The sequence below is a fragment of the Pterocles gutturalis genome, unplaced genomic scaffold (assembly GCF_000699245.1).
Source record: "Pterocles gutturalis isolate BGI_N339 unplaced genomic scaffold, ASM69924v1 scaffold33147, whole genome shotgun sequence".
Classification (NCBI taxonomy): Eukaryota; Metazoa; Chordata; class Aves; order Pterocliformes; family Pteroclidae; genus Pterocles; species Pterocles gutturalis.
This window is the reverse complement of record NW_010113840.1, coordinates 11,188-35,893: the sequence shown is the minus strand read 5'-3', so window position 1 is coordinate 35,893 and position 24,706 is coordinate 11,188. Positions and strand designations below refer to the sequence as shown.

The following is a 24,706-nucleotide window of genomic DNA, read 5'->3' as shown; positions in this document are numbered from 1 at the left end:
CGCTTTCTTTTTCCCCCCCCCCCCCCCCCCGCTGAGACTGTTCTGTGTGTTCACATGCTATTTATTCATGTCTTTCTGCAGGACCATTCCTAACATTTTGCCAGCTTCCTCTGCCGACTATTGTTCCCAATAGGAATGAAATGGTGGTACAGCTGAATTCCAATTTCACACTCAAATGCTCTGGAGACAGCGAAGTGAGCTGGCAGTACCCAGTGACCGAGGGAAGCCACAGGATAGACATTAGACATGAAGAAAACAACAGTGGCCTCTTCGTGACGGTGCTTGAAGTAGGAAATGCCTCAGCCGCTCATACGGGCTTGTATGTTTGCTATTATAACCACACCCAAGTGGAGGATGGGGAAGTGGAAGGGAAGGATATCTACATCTATGTGCCTGGTGAGTGGGGGATGCCAGAGCTGTACCCGGAGGTTTGGAGGGGAGGGATCAACCATGGATGTTCAGAAGAGGCATATTGCTGGTGGCAATTTGCTGTCAGAGGAAGATAAATGACCCCAGGGCCATTTCCTAATGTGTAAATCAGGACCAGCTCCTGTGAGTCTATGGATACGTTACTGTTTCTTTCTGCTGGTTTTCACTTTTTTGGTGAGAGTTTTAGTTCTCAAAAAGAGGGAAGAATTCGCAACTTCAGAGCTGAGGTCTTCTGACTACCAGGGACCAGGTAGTAGACCTTGGTGGCCATGTCAGCTCAGCTGTGGGAGCACGTCCAGCCTTCAGGTTTGCCTGGCCCTAGGCAGAGGTTAGCACTAATGCTGGTCTTTTCTGGGTCAACTTTGGCTGGTGTTTTGGGATGTGTACTGACTGATGTGCTATGTATGACACTAAAGCAGCCATCAGATGAGGAAGGCCATATCTCATTCCTAACCTGAATTAGGCTTGAACTGAGAACTGGGAAAAGCTCATGTGTGTACAGGGCCTGGGAAGCGTGAAGCAATGGAGATATCTTGGTGGGGGTGGCTCTCACATGGGAGGCTGAAATGAGAAGTGTTACTGCTGGCCAGTCTGTTGCAAGATTAAAAATATGGTGCTGCCTTGTAGTGCCCTGTAATTTTCAAAGCCAACACAGCCTTCCTAGCCTCTCCACCGCCTTTCTCTTTAGTGGAGGAAAATCTGTTGGACACAGAAGAAATAACATCATTTCTTTTCGGAAGTACCTATTTTGCCCTCCCACCCCCTTGTTCTGACTGGAAATACTTGTAAAGATGTGGTGGGCTAACCTTGGCTGGATGCCAGGTGCCCACCAGGCCTCTCTATCACTCCCCCTTCAGCAAAATAAAGGGGGAAAATAAGATCGAAAACTCGTGGGTCAAGATAAAAGCAGTTTAATTAAAGCAAAGGCCAAGGCCATGCACAGAAACAAAAGGTAAACAAAGATGTTATTCTCTACTTCCCCTCAGTAAGTGATGTCCAGCCACTTCCCAGGAAAGCAGAGCTTCAGTGTGTGCAGCAGCTGCTCCTGGAGACAAACACAGTAACCAATGCCCCCTCCTCCTCCCTGCCCTTGGCTGTTATGGCTGAGCTGAGGTCACATGGTCTGGAACAGCCAATCCGGGTCAGCTGTCCTGGCTCCGCCCCCTCCCAAGCTGTGTGACACACCCCCTGCTGGCTGCCAGGGGGACACTCAGCACTGGGAGGGTGCTGTGGGGATGCTGACTCCAGCTCAGACAGATCCCATGCAAAAGACTTTCCATGTCATCCATGGGATGAAGATCTTTATTGTCATAGCTAAGAGAGGCTGTAGAAGCTGAGTCACATCTGACTGCCTTTGCAAAGCCCTGCCTGGATGTTTCCTTGGCATTGGCTGGTGTTCAGGGGATGAGTGGCACTACTGTAGGGCCAAGAAAGATCAAGCCACTGGATTTGCAGTAAATATTTTGAAGAGGAAACAAAAGAGAGAAGACTGCAAATCACCCTGCAAAACTGCAGTATGTTGTGAAGGAGCTGATGCCTGAAACTGCAGGGAAGACTGTGGAAAGGGAAAAAGTCAGGAAGCACTAATGGGACTTGTTTTAAAGGCAGTTTTGCAGTGGAATTAAGTTTTTGCAGTTCATGATGTGTGATTCTTCCAAGACTTTTTCTCCGTTTCCAACAACAAATGTAAAGCATTTGCATTAATTCTTGATGGTAAGCAGTCTTGTAACTCACTCAGTGAAGGAATATAAAGGCAAGAAATGGAAGATTTCTTCAAGAGGGCTTTTTGGTGTGGCTTTTAAATGCCTCCAGACATCAGCCTACCAGATTTGCAGGGCAGAGACACCCTGTAATTTTTTCCACTCGCTAACAATCGAGATGTCATAAATGCAAAAACATATCCTTTTCTCCAAATTACAGAAAATGTTTCTGTTTCCACTATAAACATTGTCTTTACAATTGTTTTTCCTGCAATGAATTAGGAGGGCAATGGGTGGCAGCAACCCACTTTAGCCAAGGAGGATTACATTGAGACTTCACACAATATCCTATTTTCACTAACAGTGCACAGAAAACCAAACTAGGTGATTCCTATTTCTGTTTTAAATTACAGTGGGAAAATGAATACATGGAGTTGGCAGCATCTTTGGGACAGAGTGCTGTTTGGAATATTGCTACAAAGAGCCTGCCAGTGCAGCAGAAAGTCTGTTGTTGGAGGGATTTGGATTGCTATTTATTAAATTTTATTATAAAGCTTCACACAGAAGCTTCAGGCTAGTAGGGATTATTTGTTTGTTCCAAATGGCCAAACGGAGATGATTTGAGGGCTGTGCTTTTTAAGTTGGACATGTTACGCAATTATGCTTTAAACTCAGACTTTGGATTGGCCAGATAGGAAAGCTGGCATGTATTTTGTTGACTTTAAAAGAAATAAAACTACCAGGTGTTTGTTTGCTTTTTTCTGGTTCAATACTGTGTTTTGAAAACCACATGCTGTGACCATAATTAACTATGTCTCATAACTGTAATGTTGAACATGTTAGAAAAGCATGAAGATAAGTACCTTGTACTATTTTTGATGAAATGTGGCTTTAATGGTGTTCAACATAAACAACATGAAAATAATTTCTACTTCTTGACATGGAAAGTGTTTGGATTTTTTTCATTTTTTCTTCTTTTTAGTTTTCCCCCTGCTTATATATTGGTTAGGGGACAGCTGCTATTACCAAAGGAAAAAAAAAATCTAACTGAAGAAGATGAGTGATTTTTGCCAATAAAAGGCAGGATCTTTAAAAGATTTTTTTGTGTGCAGTGATTGTTGCACCCAAGTGCAAAATATTGCATCATAAAAATCTTTAAGAACAAATTCTTCTCTAGGATCTTTGCTGTACATGTAGCTTGATAGAGCTGTCTATGACAAAGTGAATCTATCTTTACTTTAGTCCCCACTGATTGCATGAATGTTTTCACACCCAGTAGTGACTTTCTTGCTTTTTGTCACTTAATATCCTTGTGCCCTCACTGTAGGAATATCTCAGAACCAGTCTAAGGGGAAGAATAATACTCAGTGTTTTTTTGGGAGGGAATCTTTTGTATTTTTCTTTCTGTATCCTGAATTGTTACAAAGGAGCCCAAGCCCTTTCCTGTTCAATGCTTAGGTCAAATGCCTCGCTACAATTCACATCAAATAGCAAAAATGAGATATTGCATGCAACTACCATGCCCTACCTCTGAAAAAGTGGAGTAATGAACTGTACTAATTTCAGTTATGATCTATAAGCAGTCACTGACATCCAGTTCTTGTACATGGACTTACTACCAACAAGACAGAATTTAATTACCTCTTGTTTTTTTACAGACCCAGACCTGCCTTTTGTTCCTTCTATACCAGAAGACCAGTTCATCCTAGTAGAAGAAGGTGATCCCACCGTTATCCCTTGTCGGACAAGTGACCCAAATGCTCAAGTGACTTTAATTAACAGCTTAGACAAGGCTGTCTATGCTTTCTATGACAGCAAGCAAGGCTTCATAGGGAATTTTCCTGCGGGCTCATATACATGCAAAACAACGGTTAAAGGCATGGAGTTCAAGTCCGATGAGTTTCTCATCTATATTTTAAGAGGTATTTATTTTTATTAATTTATAAAAAATGTAACAATGTTCAGCCCACTTCTTTCCTCACACTGTAAGAGCCATATTAGCACCAGCATCACAGGGTTATATCAGATATTTCCCTATTTATGAGCTCCTTGCTCCTCTGGTAGTATTGCCAGTTACTTAGTTGCTAGTTTATTAAGCAGCTACATACAATTTTGATGAGAATAAAGTGTCCTTAACTTTATCTCTGCTCCCCAAAGGCTGCAAGAAGAGCCTTCTGTAATCCTATATTTTCATCCTGTTTGCTGACATGTAACTTAAAAGACTGGTGTTTCCCAGAGACTTCAAATCATAGGACTTTGGGTAGTCTGAAAAACATCATGATTCAAGCATTTTGAGAGCAAGGTTTTTATTTGCCACAAAGGGATTCTCAAAGTCAGTCACTGATTAGCAAAATGGGAAATTGTTTTTATGCTGAGTGCCCTTCCACAAGGATGTTTGAGATAGAAACTTCTAATTGTCACGGATCATTTCTTTGTGGGATTGAACTCAATGCCTACACACTTCATGCTTTAAATACACATTGTTTGTATCAGTATAAACCAGGAGTATTTTCACTGAATTTTCCAGGTAATTCCTCAGTAGAATAAGTGAAATGAAAATCTCCTCCTGCAATTGTACCCTGTGAAAATTGCATATTTTTAAAAACTAAATCTGCTCTCTCTCTCTCCTCTTAGCTACTTCACAGCTGCCAGTTGAAATTGAAGCTCTTAAAACTGTCTACAAAACAGGCGAGACTATCGTAGTAACTTGTGTGGTCTTTGATAATGAGGTGGTTAATTTACAGTGGAATTATCCTGGGAAAGTGGTAAATATCTCTCTTTTAATTTTTTTGTTTGTTTGTTTGTTTGAATATTTGCAGTTACTTACTGGGGAAGAAGGTGTGGTTGTAGAATATTCTTCTCTTCTCCGAATAAGGACAGTTGAGGACAGACAATAAAGGAATTAATTTTACTCTTAGGTTACCACAAAATAAAGTCAGTCCCAGAAGTTAGAATTTGCTCTTGGTAAGTATGCAAAGCATGAGAGGAAGGTGAGGTGTGACTAGGAGTCCATCCTGAGGGAGGAATGCTGTCTCTCAGGTCTTGTGTTGGTTGAAAAAAAGAAATGTTGTGGAAATAGAAAGATCTAGGAATGTTTCGGACATCTGCATAGAGCTATGCTGCTGAATGTCTGAACCTCTAAAATGGCTCTTAAACCCTGGGTATAATAAAGGACAATGAAGAATCAAGGTCATGGTCTTAATTGTTCCTCGTTGTGCAGGTGTTAATTAAAATGACTCTTACAGTCAGTGTAATTACTCACTAATGAGAACTGCCTAGTAAGAAAACCTTAAAACTTTTGGAGAACCTCAGAAATTTTCGAACTGGCTTAACATCCTTCTGCAGTGAAAATTTTTATTCAGTGAAACTTGGTTAGAACCCATCCTCATCAATGGAGAATTATCCCATGTAAAAGGTCTGGTCACTGAAGGAATGGAGTAGTTGAAGTGACTACCTAATTGTGATCTCAAATCTTGCCTTTTATTTAAGTTGAGAGCCCAAGAGGAAAAATTCTTTGAGAAGGTTTTGTTCTGTTTTCCATGTTACACATCATAATATCTTGTATATGCTACCTTTCAAAAATAGCCCCAGCATATTTTTTATTTTAGTCTCTCATGATAACATAGTCTACCATTCTCACCATCCTTGTTTTTGCAGGAGTCTTCTCCTTGCCGATAAATTACTCTTGTTTTGAGAGCAGGCAGAACATAGCATCTAGAAACCTGTTACTTTTTGTCTGGTGAAGGCGATAAAAATTTACCTAGCTTCATGACAACTGAACAAAGAAAAGTCAAAATAAAAACTCATGGCTTTTATGTCTGAGAAGAAGGCAGCATAAGCAGTAAAATGCTCTTTTGGGCTGCTCACCCAAATTTTGAATGGTATTTTGTTTTGAGTGAATACAATATGAGCTCTCAGCCTCCTCACTCTTCTGTGTCTGCCCCCAAAAGGGTGTATTTTTATAGACATGTCTTTTGTGTCTGTGGCTGAAAAATACATCCCTGAGTAAATAAATCTTCTGCCATACAGGATTTAGATGGTTGCTCTCACTCACTCCAGTGACATCATACATCCTCAATGGTGTGCTTTCAGCTCAGTTACTGAAGTAAGGTTTTTTTTCCTTCTCCAAACTACAGAAAGAAAAAGGTCTGATAAAGCTTGATGATATCAAAGTCCCATCGCAGAAGCTGGTTTACACCTTGACGATTCCTGAGGCATCAGTGAAAGACACAGGGGATTATGAATGTACTGCTCGGCATGCAACCAAGGAGGTTAAGGAAAATAAGAAAGTAGTCATTACAGTTCATGGTATAGTCTGATTTTAGTGTCCAAAAATTATTAGCATGTTGGAAAACACCATTCTTGAAAAATGCTGCACAACATGGCTTACACAAGGCTTTTTCTTTACAGACAAAGGATTTGTTCACCTGGAGCCTCAGTTTAGCCCTCTGGAAGCTGTCAATCTACATGAAGTAAAAAATTTTGTTGTCGATGTACAGGCATACCCAGCTCCAAAAATGTACTGGTTGAAGGATAACGTGACTCTGATTGAAAATTTTACTGAGATTGTTACTAGTTCAAACAGAGTCCAGGAAACAAGGTAAAAGGATTCTTCTGACTCTCTGCCATGTTGACTTGAGATTCTCCCCCAGAAAACTTGGGCACTGCTCCTGCTCTCTCTTTCCACCACAGTTTGTTGCTTCTTCCTCAGTGGCATTTAAAAAGAATTCCTTTGTTTTCTACTCTAAAGGTCAATGCCTAATCTACCTTTTTTCATTCCCTTCATAACATCAACATCTCTAAAACACAGAAATCATCGAATCATAGAATAGTTCGGGTTGGAAGGGACCTTAAAGATCACCTAGTTCCAAACCCCTTGTCATGGGCAGGCACAACCTAACATTGGAAATCTTCATTTCTGAGTACTAAACCCCTTCGGTCTCTCCAAGATGTCTCCACACCGATAGTCTTTAGCTCTTTCAAATGATATCAGGGACTTTGTCAGATCCCTGCAGAATATAACTATGCCCACTTGCTTCTCATTGTATTTTGGTAGTTATTTACTATTTGAGTAATGATTTTAGTGGAAAGGCATGCTAGACATGCAAAATGTCATTGCACTATCATCTCTACATACCCAAATTACACGTTGCAATGAAGTGAATTTTTTTTTATGTCTGCCCTAAAAATACAAGCAAAAATTTTAATTTCTACAGGTTTCAGAGTATATTAAAATTGATCCGGGCCAAGGAAGAAGACAGTGGATACTATACTTTGGTTGCTGAAAATGAAGATGAGATTAAAAGATACACTTTCTCTTTGCTAATACAAGGTAAGAAGCCCTGAAGCCTTGCCCACCAGAACTGATGGCACACAGCAAAGACTTGATCCACGTACACATCAGATTTCCTGGAATATTGAGATAAGAAAGACATGAAACAGGGTGTCTGGAGGAGTGTGTGCGTACTGAGTCCTTGGAACTCTTGTACCCTGCTCCTGGCTTTCACTGACTCTGGCCTTGAGCCAAAAAAAGCTTTATCCTCCTGCCTAAGTTATTCCAGCTGACAGCGGGGACGACAGCTCATTTAGTACAACATGAGGACGTGGCATAACCACAGCACTTCCTTTTCATGGCTCTAGCCTAGGATCCACTCTGTCCTACAGGAAATAAAGACCTCCTGGACGAGTCCAGGTCTCTAGTAGTTGCTAGTCTGTTGGCTGAACAACACCTATTCTGCTTTATTTGAAATTTCAGGCTGTTTTTGTAGACCCTGATGAATATTTTAACAGACTCCTCTCTCCTTTCCAGTTCCAGCCCTGATCTTAGACCTCATGGACGATCACCATGGCTCTACAGGGGGACAGACGGTGAGGTGCTTGGCGGAGGGGACCCCCCTTCCTGATGTGGAATGGCTAGTTTGCAAGGACATTAAAAAGTAAGAGGAACGGGTACTTTCTTGCCTAAAATATGTCTTGTTGTGCCCTTGATTAGCTTAACATTAGTAGTTACTGTACCATGTTTTCCTCATCAAGGGCCAGTAAGATACAGATAATTTTTTTCTTTTTAGAGGCTTGTTGCTTATATTTCAAGAGAGGTTGCAATGCCCTTCCTAGTGATTGCATGCTGTAGGAGAAGACACAATGCATCGATTCAGGAGGTTTCTCTCATAAAAGCTTTGTGTTCAATAAGTAAGCTCAGCAGATTTCACCGTCCCAGTTTGAGTAAGGATCTCAAGTAGCTGTCCCTCCATTCAGGGAGTCCTTATCATTTCACAGGTAGCTCATTCTGCCTCATTAACATTCTTGCATGCTTCTAAATTTTCACTTACAATTATTTTTCCCCAAAAATTATAATTTTCACTTTCAAAATATTTTAGACACATGGAGTAATTACTCCCATTTTTGGTAGTTCTAGACTGGCTCCTGTGGCCACTGGGAGTCTGGTTTTTCCCTGGGAGGTTATCCTTCAGGGAGAGGGAGACCATGCATGGAAGGAGGGTAGGAGCCCTGGGCATGTCCCAGACGTGTTCTGCTCTCATTGTGCTAAAATCTCTTACTGCCTGGTGGGATGACTGTCCTCCTAGTCCTGCCCCAGGGAGCCTTGTACAGCACTAAGGATTCAGGGAGAATTAGAGATCCATCCAGTACTATAACTCTGTGGTCTACGTAGTGACACCAAGGTCTACCTATACCAGACATGCTGCACTGCATTATCGGGTTCTCAAAGTGGCAGCAGTAATGAGGATCAGAAGGGAAATTATTCTGAGGAAAGAAAGATGCAGGCTTTTCACAGATGTGGTCTTAAGCATTTCTGGTCTTTAAAATGATCATTGTCAGAAGAAAGATGCAGGCTTTTCACAGATGTGGTCTTAAGCATTTCTGGGCTTTAAAATGATCATTGTCAGAAGAAAGCTACAGGGAGAGGTGATTACTCTTCTGTTCACTCTTCTTTATCCATACCCATGCCCAATGCCCATTTTCCCTGTTACTCTTCTCTGCAGATGCAGCAATGACACCTCATGGACTCTTCTGACTAACAATATCTCTGATATACACATGGAAGCTCACCTGGATGAGAAAAACATGGTGGAAAGCCAGGTGACCTTCCAGAAGGTAGAGGAAACCCTGGCTGTGCGATGTGTGGCAAGGAACGACCTTGGTGCTGTTACTCGGGAACTGAAGCTTGTGGCTCCCAGTGAGTTTGCTTTGTCCTTCTGTGAGAGTATAGCGGTCAGTGTAACCCCTCTCTAACACACTCCAGTTCAGTCTAGAAGAATGCTTAATAGATAAAAATGTGAATTGTTGCAGAAAAAAAGAAATGAAAATGGTTTGTTTTTACAGCCTGGGACATATGAGGATGAGGCATTCTACAAGTCTTTATGGCACATGGATTTTTCTTATTATGATTCATTTTATCATTTTATGGCCACTGGCTGTGGGATGTTCTTCTAGGCAATCTCTGCATTTTGTTTTGAAACAGGAAGTCAGAGCAGCTCTGGGCTTGGAAAGACTTTATGGTCACTAGCTGTAGGGTCTGCTCCTGTCATATGTGCAGGACAGAGGAACTCTGATGGCAGGGGAGGCGGGTGTCTTATACGAGTGTCATGTTCCTCGTGGCTCAGGAGGAAAATATGGTCTGTCTTTTTACTCCACAGCCTTGCAATCAGAACTAACGGTGGCTGCTGCAGTCTTAGTGCTGTTAGTGATTGTGATAATTTCACTGATTGTCCTGGTCATCATATGGAAACAGGTAATGTAGAAAAGTATTTCAGTTTGGATGCTGAGCCCCACTAGGTTTTGATCTGCTCTGAAGTCAAGCACAAGACTAATGGTTGGTTTTGCATTCAATGTGCTTTGCAGAAGCCAAGGTATGAGATAAGATGGAGGGTCATCGAATCTATCAGCCCCGATGGCCATGAGTACATTTACGTGGACCCGATGCAACTGCCTTATGACTCCAGATGGGAGTTTCCTCGAGACGGGTTAGTGCTTGGTAAGTTTCCTCTAAGGGACTAATCCCATCCTTCTCTGGGGAGAAGGATGATTAAAGACAACTCTGAAGTCTCTGCTACAGTATTTGTGAGGTAACTCATGGCCATGAAGTCCAGAGCCTTTCTGTACCTGTCTGTTCTCAGTTCCCCTGCCACATGCTCCTCTTCTCCTACAGTGGTGTCAGCGTTGAGCTCCTTGTGTTAGTGTCTCCCACACCTCCATTCCAGCTCTCCTCCACATGCACCACTTGTGGTGCCCACCTCCACATGGCTTGGGGGCCCCTCCCAGCATTAAATTACCTCTTCAACACTGACTTGTGCTAACGCAGCCACAAGAAGTGCATCAGCATTTTTTATGTGCAGGACATTTATATACTTCTGTCCAGAGGCCAAGGGAAATGTGCAAGTAGTTATGTAGTTTTATTAAAAATATTTTCAAAATTATTAATCCATGATGTGCATATATCAGTGGTGAGTAACTTTATAACTTATTTTTGTGGCTACTGTTCTTCCCCTTCTATTTTCTTGCTTTGCTGTCCCTGCACTGGAGTTCATACAACATTCAGTTAGTAATTACTCCTTCAGGGCTGTCCCAATCTGTCACTTTGTTAAACAATTGAAAGTATAATGATTATAAAAAATTTGAATGTTCTATCCAGATAGTGCTTTAAATACACAAGGCTTCCCTCTCTTGAAGGTGTCTGTGCACCAAGTTTTATCAGAAAATACAGGATGTAATATGTTTTTTGTTTGATATATTTTAAGCAACACACTCCCGTGATGTAGTTATCCTTCCCTCACCACAGGGAAAGAATTGATGTTAATGCTTGAAAGCAGCAACACAAAAATTTTCGGTTCAGGGATTATATTCTTTAATTAATGTTGCTAATTGAAAACTAGAGAAGGGTGGATAGTTAATGGAACTATTTTATTGCAACTCAGACTTTAATTATATGCCTAAACAGGATTTGTCATATCTGAGTTGTTAACAGACCACCACTGTGACTTTGTCTCCCTCTGACTCATGAGCACCAGTCTACTTCAATGCCTTCCTGTTTACAAGTATATTTGGGACAGTCACTGCTTTAAAAACTAATGCTGTATGTCCTTTTGGCGATCTGGATTACACAAGTGTTCTTGACATGGTTAACATTTACCTCCTGGCATTTTTGCCATATGACATGCTTGCTGGTGGGGACCTCTTTTGTTTCTGGGGCTGATAATTCTGGTTTGTGTGAGTTTTCTCTTATCTAAGCGGGAAATGGCCGCACAGCAATTACACCTCTAGCTCAGACAGGCTCTGAAGCAGGATACAAACCTGTTTTATCTCATTCAGATGAGTGTTTCCCATCCTAGCTGTGTAACCCAGCTGGCATTCATTTGTTTTTCTAGCTAGCAGTGCCTGGAGTGCAGTGCTGTATTAAATGCCAGCTCTGAATGTTGGCTGTCTGGAGTTTCAGTTGATAAATTTGGGTTATGCTGCAAATCTCCCCTTGCTATCACCCCTCCACAATGTATGTGGTACTCTGCTGTTTAAAGTTCTCAGCAGCCAGTGCGAGACTGGGAAATGAATAACAAAATGAGAAATGTGATAACGCAGTCAGCTGCTTGCATGCTGTTGCCTTCTCCTGTCTCTGCTGAGAAGTGGTGGGGTGTCAGCAGGACCTGGACCTCCTCCTTTGGCTGAGGTGGTAGAGGGCAGGGCCTTTCAGGGAGCAGGTTTTGACTACTGGCGGGGTCTTGGGGTGGCTGTCAAGAGGTGGCAGAGTTGCTCCCATCGCTTCCCAGCAAGCCACCCATTTGTCCTGATGGACTTCATAAAATGAAATGCTAGTCTGACATGGAATCAGACCCATCCCCGTTTGCAAAAGGCAAGTTAAGATTCAAGTTATGCAGCATTTAGGAATGTGATACCTAATTTATTCTGAGTCTAGAAATTGGATGTAGATTATAAATCTTGTCACTAGTTTGGCTTTTGGTATTAGACCAAGAGAGTTATGGTTTAATTTGGTGTGAGCTGATCATCCCAGTTCAATTTTAGACAAAGAAGCATCCAGTTGAGAAAGTTGTTTCCAGAACAAATTTACAGACTTCACCTTTTTATTTTTGTCCCTGATGAGCAGAAAAACAGCACCTTTCCAACAGGCTCGGCAGATAAGCTCTGTGATGGGCTCTGTGAAATAGCTCTTACCCCAAGCGTGGTCTCTCTGCAAGTTTGAGGAGCCTCGAGCTGCTGCTGCCTGCACAGTCGCTCTGTGGCAGAGAAGGAGCACTGCTCCTCCGGTGGGTGGATCCCAGCGGTGCCTTTATACTAAGAAAAGTAAACACACACTATAATTTTGGGCTCCACTGAAGGTCTTGACATTAAGAACGTGATGGCATTACAGATGCCTCTAGCTCTTAAGCAGTGAGCTCCCACCTGGCTCTAAATTTCAAGTGTAAAACACATGGGGCTTGGGCTGTGTCTGTGGAGAGGGGCGAAAAGAGGAAATGGCAACAATTCCTCCCCACCATTCCGGAAGCGCTCTCACCATCTCCACATGCACCCAGCCTCAGCAGAGGTGATGGAGAGGGAGATGTGCACCTCGTGCTCAGCCGACAATATGGTTTGCAGAGGAATTGGCTTGTGAAGACAAGAAGATCAAGGAGCATCAGCAAATGCCATCCCATTCTAAAGGGCTGCATCCTGCCATGTGGCTCCCAGACCTTCAGTCTGAAAAGTTTCAGGGGCCAAATTTCAGACTCAGGTTGTTTGAATTAGTCTGAAATTTAGTGGTAAGCTTTCTCACATCCTGACTGGGAAGAATAACCTTTGGAGCACAGGCATCTTGAAAAGAAATAGCATAGTTTTTGTGTGCATGACAAACTATGCTGTCATAGTCTTGGAGAGGTTCTTCAGTGGTAACTCAAGCTAAGCATGCTTTAACCGTTTCTTGCATTTGTTAATAATGCCGATAGCGTTTGGCTGGAAATTTTCTTTTAAAAGCATGTATACAATAAAAGTGGGGACTGTAGCTGGAGGATAACAGAAACATATGGCATTGCATGCCAGATAACACCTTCAGAAACGTGAAAGGTAGCAAATTCAAACTGCAAATGAACCTCAAAGACAAAATACCATATATTTCCATAGTAAAAGTCACTACTTTTGTTGTGCTGGAAGTTAAAAAGTAACACAAAATAAAATAGAGAGGTTTCAGGAATATGAAAATATCCTGGCATCTGGAGCTCATATATGGGTTTGTTCACTGGGTAAATGCTGCCTTAATGAACTTGCTCTTCAATATGGAATCTATGAAATACAGTATTTTGGATTATGTTTGTGCAGTATTTTGGATTATGTTTGTGCAGTTAGTATTTCTCTAAAATATCACTCAATCTGTACACAGTTCTTCTGCATGCTGTATCCATATCAGAAGACAGGATATGATAATCCAAAATTTTTGTCTAAATTGATTTGTTGGAAGAGTAAAGTGTGTATGAACATTAGCCATTTCATTACAGCGCTTGGAAATTTGCAATAAAATTTATTCAAGCATATGAAACACACTTGTACATTAAACTTCAGAGAAGCTTCCCCTCATATGTGATCAACATGTATTTCAGCTTCTTGCAGATCACTGATGGTCCTGCCTGTCTATTTCTAAATGTGCTGCTGATGTGCTTCAGTCTATTTTACTGCTAGATGCATCCAGCATTGATATAAAAGCCTGAAACTACAGCTAAGGAGTTCAGTTCATATTTTTAATTAAAAGGTACAACTATACCAGGTGCTGACTGAGTCAGAGAAGTCAACTTACACATAGGAGAATCAATGATTAGAAAGGGTAAAGTGAGGGTGGCAGGGCAGAGTAGGAGACAAATTTAAATGAGTTTTGTTCCTCAGATTCTGTTTCCTACAAGTTCCCCTGTGCAGACGTGCTCCTGATGTTTGCTTGCTTGCTTCTATTTAGGATTGTACTTAATGACAGCATTTCTTTGAAATATATTTGACTTTCCTGCTCAACAATATTCATAGCAAGAACAACAACAACAATAACAATAATAATAATAATACCAGGGATCTGGCTAAGTGAATATTCTCATTCCAGACAAGAACAGCAACCTGTAAAGGAATGGCAATGGGAAGCGAGGTGAATTGCTGTTAATTTCTGACATAAGTAATGCTCTCCCTTGTGTTCAGGTCGGATCCTTGGTTCTGGTGCGTTTGGAAAAGTAGTTGAAGGGACTGCGTATGGATTGAGTCGATCTCAACCAGTGATGAAAGTAGCTGTGAAGATGCTGAAACGTAAGTTGACACAGTTCCATTTCCCAGGCTAGGTAGTTCATGTTCCTACAGGGTTATTTAAGCATTGCTTGTGTATAAATAGTTTCTCTGTATCTGAAGTTGAAAATGAACTGTGGAATGACTGAAATGTAAAACTATATATTAGATTGCTTCATGACATTTTCAGTTTTTTCAGGCAGAATCCACGCTTCTGAAAACATACAAAGTTTGGTTTTAGTTGTATGGACCATAGCTGCCATAATAACTCAGCAAGTTCAAAAAAAGATAAAATAACCATGAATGTTTGTGAACAAATGGAAGCAATACAACAGAGCAGAAGTAGGCAGGTCTTGTGTAAGAATCTTATGTTCACTGAAGATTTCCCATTCAGGAGCTGAGAATCTGATGGGGTGTTTCTGGAGGAACCATGAGGAGCTATCTTGTGTTGAAACAAGCAGCTTGTAAAGTGCCTCTGTGCCACTGGGCAATCCACTGTGTACCCCTGGAGAGGGGCAAACATTCTGGGTCAGCTATTGAGCTGCATCATATGAGTCCTTTATTAGTGATTTTTGACTCCTCTTCAATCTTAAGAAAGCCCCTTACCAAGTAAAGGACACAATGTTCTTCAAGAAACCATGGTAGAAATGCTCTAATGAGGCAAGCAAAGACAGATCATCTGTTATTGTGAAAAAGGTGATTGCTCTCACTGAGTGGCTGGTGTGTTTTTTCAACAGCTACAGCTAGATCCAGTGAAAAACAGGCGCTCATGTCTGAACTGAAGATAATGACCCATCTCGGGCCCCATCTGAATATTGTGAATCTGCTTGGAGCTTGTACAAAATCAGGTGGGCTTGGCTAACAAAATGGAGGTTTGCTGTGGAGCCATCATTCACTGTTTAACAGTCACACACATGCCAAATAGAGGATTTTAACAATAAATATACCCAAATAAAAGGTTTCACAAATCTGCTTGGTATTTGGTAGTAGTTACAGTCATAACTCAGTAAATCAAAATGTGTTAACTCCCAGTACTTTCCATGTTTTGTATTTGATTTTCTATTGTCTTTGGAGTCTTTAAAAAAAAAATTATTTAAAAAAGACCCCACTCATCAATGCATTATTTTGCTGTGTTTCATCAGGTCCTATTTACATCATCACTGAATACTGCTTTTATGGTGATTTGGTGAACTACCTGCATAAGAACAGGGACAATTTCCTGAGCCGACATCCAGAGAAGCCAAAGAAAGATTTGGATATCTTTGGGATGAACCCAGCTGATGAAAGCACAAGAAGGTAGGAGAAAAAAAAGCCCTGCAACTTAAGGAAATGTCATTACTAAACCTTACTCTATTCTTCTCATACCTTGGTTCAGAGCCCTCCTTAATTCTTCTTATTAGACTTTAATTTATCAGGTTTTGGACCACTGCAGGTTCTCTATAGACATGGATTTCTTAGAGTCTACCCTTGAAATGCTAGGCATGTATACTCATGGGAGCACACAACATAGATTTTGCAGACCTTCTAAACAAATTCCCCTCTGCCCAGGGTAGTGTAAGAGATATATGGCTCTGGAGAAAAGATTAATATCCTTACAGGACCCCAGCAGACCTGCACTTACCTCATTACAGGATTGTTTCTGGAGCACACAGTCAGTCTCCTCCTTCCTCAAGCTCTGTTCCTTCTTCCCTACCTGGTCCTGAGGTCCCAAAGACCATTTCTATTCAGAAAGCACAGCCCAGTGTTCCTCTTCTCTGTAAAAACCTCCTTTTCTTCTACTCACCCAAGTTTTAAAAGTAAAGCACAACTACGTGGTTTCTTTGTTTTCCTGTTTGGGGAATTTCCACTGTCTAAACTCCTTCCCTTCAAACAACCTGGCAGAGTTTCTTCTCCAAGCTCAAGTACTCTCTTTGAGTACCTACCCATGGCTTAGCCAGTCTCAATAGTTTCCTTATGGTTAATGTTCATCCCATAGCTTTTTCCAGATGATGGTGAAGAAAGCTTGTCATCATACATTCAGTAATAAAGCAATGTCATAAGATCAACAAGGATTTAGAAGGTGAACAGAGATTCCTTCAAAAAATCACTCGGGCAAATTGACTGACTTGGTAGCTGAGTACACCCGGGACTATTCATCTGAGCATGGGTTTGCTTGGCAGGAGTGGATTTGATGCAAATGGTTTGGGTGAATAAATTACATCTATTATTTGGAATATCTTGAACTAAAAGCCCTAGGTCCTAATACCTGAATTCAGTGGGAATTTGGGGAGTTAGACAATATACATTTACATACTTGACTATTGACAAAAGGATAAGCTTGAAGTACTTGTGTTTGACTACAGTGATACATGGTAACGTGTACTAATATGTGTCAATGCACAGTTATGCTGTAATTCATGACCTTTATGTATTACCTATCAAGGAGTCAGCTTTTACACTCTTATATTGCACAGCAATACATTTGTGCACCATAAGAGAACTGTTAGATCTATAAGATTCTGTGTCAGGGAAGTCACCTGGGCAATATTAGCTGATACACCTGTATTTTTTCCCAATTTCAGCTATGTGATACTATCATTTGAAAACACTGGAGAATACATGGACATGAAACAAGCTGATACCACTCAGTATGTGCCAATGCTGGAAAGGAAGGAAGGATCTAAATACTCTGATATTCAGAGATCTGTGTATGATCGACCTGCTTCATATAAGAAGAAATCTATGTCAGGTAACATAGAATTGTCCCTTCTGCATATATCATCAATACAAATAATTCTTGCATAAACACATATCTTATTTTTGCCCTCTGTGATATGGATTTAAGCTACTCAGCTGTGTTCTATAAGCATGTGAATATAACCTATAAGCTGAAAGCTTATGCTTATGATCTTCACTATGCTCTGGGGAGAGGGGTGCATGGTCCTGGAGCAGAAGGGGTCCAGTTGTGTATTTGCTTCCCTGCTGAAGGGCTGAGCGCCTGTGTTCTTCAGCGGGGCTGTAGGTACCTTTTGGAGGCAGCGATTTTATGAGTCCTGTAGTTTGCAAGATTTTGAGCAATAGCAATGAACAATACTAATAGTAATTTATATTGCTCTCTTTCCACTTAAATTTCACATTAACTGACACTTAACAAACGCAGAACACTCCCAAATACTTTCCTGGATTATGTAATGAAGATAATGAATGCATCCCATTCCCTGGCCCTGTTCTCAGAAACCGAATATGCTTTTCTTTAAAAATAGGCACCGTCACTTCTGCCTCTAGGCCTCAGAAACTGAACCATATCCAGTCCCAGATTTACAGGGCAGACTAATGTACTCATATTGTGCTCTAGGACAGTCGGGGTAAATGAATCACTGAATTTTTACTGGTTTTTTTTTTTTTTCTGACATAATTCATAAAAAAGAAAAAGATCTGTTTCCATAGAATTCCTGACCGTTTTTGCTGGTATTGGATTAGTCCCAGTGAATACTTGCTGGGAAACATAACAGTGTTCAGCAAAAGTAAACAGAAAAGAATGTACACACATGCACCAAATCCTAATGAAGGCACCACCTCTAAATAAATGTTTTTATACCACATGCTGAGTACTGTAAACAACCTGTATAAGGCTTCAGTTCACCTTTTAAACTTCACCTTCTCCTGAAGTTCTTTGGGGAAAAAAATACAGACAGGAGAAAAATCAAACTCTATATTTAACACTGAATGTTTTGAAGAATGCAGTATGTGTCAGTGACTGATGTAGACTCTAAAAGTGGTTAGTTATTATGAAAAGACTGGTTTGGTCATGGCACTCTGTTAAAGTCATCAGCTCAGAATCACCATAGGTAGGGTGAAATGGGTGCTGCTTTCACACACTCCACATCACAAACCACATTTTCCTCTCTTTTTCAACAGAATCAGAAGTCAAAAACCTTCTTTCAGATGACAGTTCAGAGGGCCTCAGCCTGCTGGATTTGCTGAGCTTCACCTACCAGGTTGCACGGGGAATGGAATTCTTGGCTTCTAAAAATGTAAGTAAATAAAAAACTAAGTAAAATGTAAGAAAGTGAAAAAAACATTTTCATGTCTAACTAAGGGTTTCAATTTAGATTCTGAAGACATGACACAATGTAATATTCTTTTTGGGGTTGCAGACAGCTTTCTCACTTACCTGGAAACTAAGATCATCGTGGTTGGAAAAATCGAAGCAGCAGTCAGTCCTCCTCTCCCAGTGCAGCCTGCAGCATTCATGGAGTCAGCATGCCAGATGTGTTGGGGGACCTAGGCAGGGTTTGAGTGGGGAGTCCCATACAGCCATAGGTCAGCATGGTCAGAAATATATATGTATCATTAGCACATGATGGGCAAAAGGGGAAAGGGTGGCATCACTTTTGTCTCCTACCCACTGTAGTGCATGAGCCCTCACTGGTTCTGAGGACTGGTGCTGCCCTGCCCCTGTTAGCCGGGCAATACAGCAGAAGGTCTTGTTAAGAGTGTGCCCAGAAAGTCAACAGATATTTTTCAGGGATCTTTGCACTGGAAATGGCCCTCATGGAATTAGCACATCCTTGAACAACTTAATTTCTCTCCATACAGTGTGTGCACCGTGACTTGGCAGCTCGTAATGTCCTCCTGGCTCAAGGGAAAATTGTGAAGATCTGTGACTTTGGGCTGGCTAGAGATATCATGCATGATTCCAACTATGTCTCCAAAGGCAGTGTAAGTACTTAATCTCCTGAGCTCTGCTGTAACTGAAATGAGAAGTGTCAGTTTTAAATGCTGCTTAATGTTCTTGCCATTCAGCGTTGGCTACACTAATTGACCATTGGGATGAACGCACCTGAGAACAATTTTACTTCAGTTCATTAATTCCTGTAACTTTCCTAATTCTGCTTTAAAGCTGAAGAGTATTTGGCCACACTTTGCACTTCACAGGCTTACATTTTAACTGGCAAGTTTTGTGACTGGATAAACTATTAAGGAACTGTCACTGTGATATATAGGGTAGTGACACATCAGTCAGTGATGTATCAGACCTAGATCAGCAGTGCCAGCTTTTGTATCATACCTTTCAATCAACCTGGTCTCTTGATAGTAATAAAATGAATACGGTTATGACTTAATTAGTTTTTGTGGGGAGCAAATAGTAGCATACCTTATAACCTGGGTACCTCTGTGTTGCACAGAATTAAAAATAAATGCTAGCCAGGTTAACACAACTTTTCTTGTTGGAGAGAAGTCAGTACTGGCTATCAAACAACAGCTGTAATGGGAAGCATTTCTTTAATGACTAATATGTGTGGTTTGGGTTTTCTTTCTTCTTGCTACAGACTTTCCTCCCCGTTAAATGGATGGCACCTGAAAGCATTTTTGACAATCTGTACACAACATTAAGTGATGTCTGGTCTTATGGCATTCTGCTGTGGGAAATATTTTCGCTTGGTATGTACTGTGAATACTTTCTTATGTGTCGTGATTAAGCTTTTTCAGTTCAAGCTGTTCTACATAAAGTATTTCAATTTCTACGGTAAAAATATATGTGCGAAATCAACTGCTAGTTATTATTCTAAATGGGGTTTTGGATCCCGACATTAGGTGTGAAGTAAAACTGCCATACTCTTCCAAAATTCTCCTTAGTTTTTTTTTTAAGGTACTTTATTTTGCCAGAAAACTGAAAGCACAGAGTGAAAAGCTTTTGTGGAAAAGTATTGGTGTGCCAGGCCAGCATGGATTTCCTGGCTAGCAGGAGAAGAATCATGCTTCCCTCTTGCAACAGGGCACCTGGGGCTGCAGCCCAGCCCAGTGGCTGGCTTGAAACAATCTCTTCATATATGCTTCAAAAGAGCCCGTCTTAGTCCCATTACAGAATGAAAACAAACATCAGTCTTCTGGGCCGCTGATTTCTCATTTCCAGGTCAGCACTGTTCATACAGTTGGTTTATGGCAGCTTAAAGTAGTTATGACAATGTACAGCAGTTACAGACAATGTACAGTTCCCAGCTGGGAACAGCCTGGCTCTTTCCTCAGCCTGATTAATTAGCCTCCCGGGTGGGTAGCTGGCCAGCTTCAGTAAGCATGCACTGACACTTACTGCCAGATTTACTATGCACAGAATTAATCATGCCTGTATGGTATCTACTACTGCCCCACGGCAACCCCAAGCCTAATGTTATTTTCTAGAATAAGTTGTAATATAGCTACTTCTCAGAAAACAGCAGTTGCATCATTATTTATGGTACTGATTGCTGTAATCTCTGGGCATCATGGGATCCTGTAAATATCCATTCACCAGCATCCCTGGGAGGCATGGAAATACCATTGGATATCTCAGGACCTGAGGCACATCTAAGCCTGTGCTTCACTGGCCCTGCGTGTGAGGAAAGTTCTGAAGCCCAGTTTCAGGTGAAAATCCTGCTTTTGAAAGGGCTGAGGTTTCTGGTGTAAATATTATAGTATGCTTCCTCCACCTGAGAAAGATTATGTTTCTAAGAAAGCAAAACATATCCTCAGCGGTGTTTATTAAGAAAGTCAAGGCTGACATCTTGCTACAACACTGACTTCAGCTTGAACAATTCCCTTACACATCAGTGATGTCTGTATACTGTGGCCGCAAATTATAACTTAACTGTGCCAGCTCAGGAGCCAAGCCCAAACTTTTTAACAACCCCCATGCAACCAACATGTTAGGTGTTGTCTAAAGCCTGCTGCCCAGGTGGGAGGACTTGGATATAGAGGGGACTGACTCACACTAGGCCTTTGCCCTTACAGCTGGGATGAGGTGAATAACTCAGGCCATGTCACTCTCAGCTGCTGTGCAGGTGCCAAAGGCAATAAAAAGAGAGCAAGTGACTTGCCTAAGGTTGCCCAGAAAGTCAGTGGCAGAGCACAGCCATGACCTCAGGTCTGCTGAAGGCAGGCCGATGACCTGATCCAGGTATCATCCAGCCTCTGTGCCCAGTCAATACACTCTATAAACACCACAAAGGGATTTTTTTCTAAGTAGTACCTACCTCAGTGTTTCCTAGCCAACATTTCACATCTTAAAGTGATCAAGACAACGGCTCTGACGTGAAACATTGGCTAGGACAAATCAATTTTGATGGCATGTCAAATTATAGCATTAACACCTTTTGACTGAACAGCAAGACAGTATTTGGGAACTCTGCATGGATAGTCAAGTACAGAACAGTATGTTTTCTTCTCTTTTACCTGCAGGTGGCACACCATATCCTGGCATGATGGTTGATTCTACCTTCTACAATAAGATCAAAAGCGGCTACCGAATGGCCAAACCTGACCATGCTACCAATGAAGTGTATGTGTGCATTTGGCTTTTCCACACCTGGACAGTCTCCAGACAATTCTGGCTTTAGTTTCTGTTTGGTTACTTATTTTCCTTTCCCTGCTGGTTAAATTGGTTGCCATCTTATCTGCAGGTATGAGATCATGGTGAAGTGCTGGAACAGTGAACCAGAGAAAAGGCCTTCTTTCTACCATTTGAGTGAAATTGTGGAGAGCTTGTTGCCTGGAGAGTACAAAAAGGTTTGCTCTTTGGAATTTCCTCTCTTCTTTCTATATACTGTTTTAGAGGGAATGGTAAGTGTTCTTTCAGCCTTCAGAGCCATGAGCACTGAACCGGCACATCCTAACCTACATGAATTGCATGATTTGGACAGCAACATTGCTTATTCAAGGAACGTGAAACTAAGTTTAGAAGGATAAGAATCAATTCTGCAGTATTAGCTGGGAAGCAGAACTCTCAGTTTCTAATGAAATCCTACCAACTCAATGTTTCTGCTGGAGAACGGGTTTTATATATCGAGGCAGGGAAAGAATTCTAGAAAAGGGACAACTTGGCCAACGTGTATAATCTCTCTGTCTCCCTCTTTGGACCCTGACACCAGCAAGTTTTCCCCTCATACTGCTGATACCTCTGGACAAGTTCTGTCTGCCCCACCATTCAATGTTTCATTTTCCCACCTACCTTCCCTCCTTTCCCCCTCTCCCTACCCCTCTTTCACTTCTATGTATCTGATCTGTGCTACCATATCCACTCCTCCATCTTCAAAGCTGGCTTGTCTTCAAATTCCCAATCACTTGAAGATGTTGGGCTTCTCCACCCAGTGTTGCTGGCTCATAGAGCAGAATATCTGTGGGGTTAGTGAATCACAGTTGCCATCTGAAGAAAGGCAGCCTTAGTGAGTAATATCTAATGAGGAGTTTGAAATGAACATTTTCAGAGCTATGAGAAGATTCACCTGGAGTTCCTGAAAAGCGATCATCCAGCTGTCACACGCATGAGAGGGGACTGTGACAATGCTTACATTGGTGTCACTTACAAGAATGAAGACAAGTTAAAGGACAGGGAGAGTGGATTTGATGAGCAGAGGCTGAGTGCTGACAGTGGGTACATCATCCCGCTGCCTGACATTGACCCTGTTTCTGAAGATGAGCTTGGCAAAAGGAACAGGCACAGGTGGGTGCAGTTTACAGACCACATAGTCCATAGTCACCATTCTGGGTCGTCTGGTGATGTGTATTAATGCTTTTCAGCATCCTACTCTGCAAATACCTTCCTTGGCTCTATTGGAACTACTTATCAGGAAGGTTCCATCTAAGTATGGCATTATGATGACTGGCCACAGTGTTTTCAATGGGAAAAACCTAATTTCGACACTTTTGTGACTGCCAGGGGAAGGAAACTGCTGGTAGGGTGCTCCCGTGTATCACTGGGACTGCCCCGCTAGCTCAGCCAAGTCACAGCAGTTGTCTGATGGCCATGTGGGCACATTTCGCAACACATCTTGTCCCTACAGCTCGATGCCTTGGAGCTATGTGAGAGATCTCAAGAGACTGAATTGTTCTGTGAAAGACGAGCTCCAGAATATGGGAGAAGTTGTTTTTAGTATCTTCCATGGTATCTTTTTTATTGACAGCATGGTATCCAGGACTTTTTACTGCTCCTTTATTGGTTTATATGACCAATTCCACTACAGCACAACACTGTATAATCCTTACTGTGAATGGTAGTGGTTTAATTCAGCACTTAATTAATTGCATATATAGAATTAACAACCTATAAACTTCTCTTTTTTTTTATTTTTTTGTGCTATTTTCAGGAGTGGGATGAATGAAGTCTCTAAGAAGCACCATCCAGACTGAGATTTATTATGTCTCTCTTTTATTATTATTGTTATTATTTTTATTATCTTATTGTCTGTTATTGTAATCTTATTTTTACCTGACCTCTCTAGATTTACCTAAGTGACCTACTGTCACAGCAGTGTCATAAAGATATTTCTCTAACAAGTCTCTGTCAGAAAGGTTGGGGGAACATATGAGCAGCCTGCTTCTTTGAATTCCAAGGTGGTTCATTACTGTTGGGATATAAGATGCATAATGCCCGAAGAAATGGGTGGTCAGAGTCACCTAAGATTGTGACATGGGTCAGAAAGTGTGTGGGGAGGTGGTGTTAAGTTCTGCTAGAGACTGGAGTAGTTCCCCAATCACATTTGCCACATATGTTATCTCTGAGATGTTTGTCTCTTCCAGTTCCCAGACATCTGAAGAAAGTGCCATTGAAACTGGTTCCAGTAGCTCTACTTTCATCAAGAGAGAGGACGAGACCATTGAAGACATTGACATGATGGACGACATTGGGATCGACTCCTCAGACCTGGTGGAGGACAGCTTCCTGTAACCCCATGGACACCTTCCAGCTCTGCACACAGGGAAGCTTGCTGTGTCGTCTACAGACTTCTACTCCACAGAGAAAACCACTTTATTGCAATGTTAAGGATGTGAAGAGAAGGTGGATTTGTACAGAGAAACTCCCAGCGATGGGCAGAGGAATCAGCCTGAGCATGAATGAAAGAAACATGTCTAAGATGGATCTTTTTAGTGTTGTTTCTTGCAGTACTCCAGTAGCATCTCAGTGTTGTTTGCCATTTGAACTGGTAGGAGGATGAAGGAAAAGGCCGCCAACAGACCAGTTTTGTGTTTCAAGGGCATTCATATGACTTTGATGGATCAAATTTCCACTGCAGCAATACTTCACTATTGTAATTATGTAAATAACTGTCTACTCAAGGATCTTTTGAGGTGCACACTGAACATATGCCATGGATTTTAGAAGACATCGCTCATGAATTTTGTGTGCTTCCTCCCTCAATCTCAATGTCAGCTGCTGTTGAACTATCATGTGAATTTGAAGAACATGCAAAAACCACTTTTGGACCAAAAAGGTCCAAAACTGCAAGGGACTGACCGGTACTACAAAACATGTTACTTTTTACCATTAACGCAAGTAAAGGGGAATAATAATGATAATAATAATTAAA

The 24,706-nt window shown here is 41.5% G+C and overlaps 1 protein-coding gene across 1 annotated transcript in view; it reads left to right on the top strand.

Moving 5' to 3' along the window:
• PDGFRA (platelet-derived growth factor receptor, alpha polypeptide) overlaps positions 1 to 24,409 on the top strand; it is a 25,866-nt gene extending 1,457 nt beyond the window's left edge. Inside the window, exons 2-22 of the mRNA XM_010074654.1 lie at positions 82 to 396; positions 3,788 to 4,051; positions 4,764 to 4,894; positions 6,266 to 6,437; positions 6,540 to 6,729; positions 7,346 to 7,461; positions 7,939 to 8,065; positions 9,131 to 9,324; positions 9,785 to 9,879; positions 9,990 to 10,122; positions 14,304 to 14,408; positions 15,122 to 15,232; positions 15,527 to 15,680; positions 16,946 to 17,112; positions 18,282 to 18,397; positions 18,963 to 19,085; positions 19,697 to 19,808; positions 21,582 to 21,681; positions 21,803 to 21,908; positions 22,607 to 22,842; positions 23,919 to 24,409. Coding sequence (XP_010072956.1) covers positions 82 to 396; positions 3,788 to 4,051; positions 4,764 to 4,894; positions 6,266 to 6,437; positions 6,540 to 6,729; positions 7,346 to 7,461; positions 7,939 to 8,065; positions 9,131 to 9,324; positions 9,785 to 9,879; positions 9,990 to 10,122; positions 14,304 to 14,408; positions 15,122 to 15,232; positions 15,527 to 15,680; positions 16,946 to 17,112; positions 18,282 to 18,397; positions 18,963 to 19,085; positions 19,697 to 19,808; positions 21,582 to 21,681; positions 21,803 to 21,908; positions 22,607 to 22,842; positions 23,919 to 24,066 — 3,215 coding nt within the window. The 3' untranslated portion in view covers positions 24,067 to 24,409. The remainder of the gene's footprint in view (positions 1 to 81; positions 397 to 3,787; positions 4,052 to 4,763; positions 4,895 to 6,265; positions 6,438 to 6,539; positions 6,730 to 7,345; positions 7,462 to 7,938; positions 8,066 to 9,130; positions 9,325 to 9,784; positions 9,880 to 9,989; positions 10,123 to 14,303; positions 14,409 to 15,121; positions 15,233 to 15,526; positions 15,681 to 16,945; positions 17,113 to 18,281; positions 18,398 to 18,962; positions 19,086 to 19,696; positions 19,809 to 21,581; positions 21,682 to 21,802; positions 21,909 to 22,606; positions 22,843 to 23,918) is intronic.
• Positions 24,410 to 24,706: the final 297 nt, after the last annotated feature.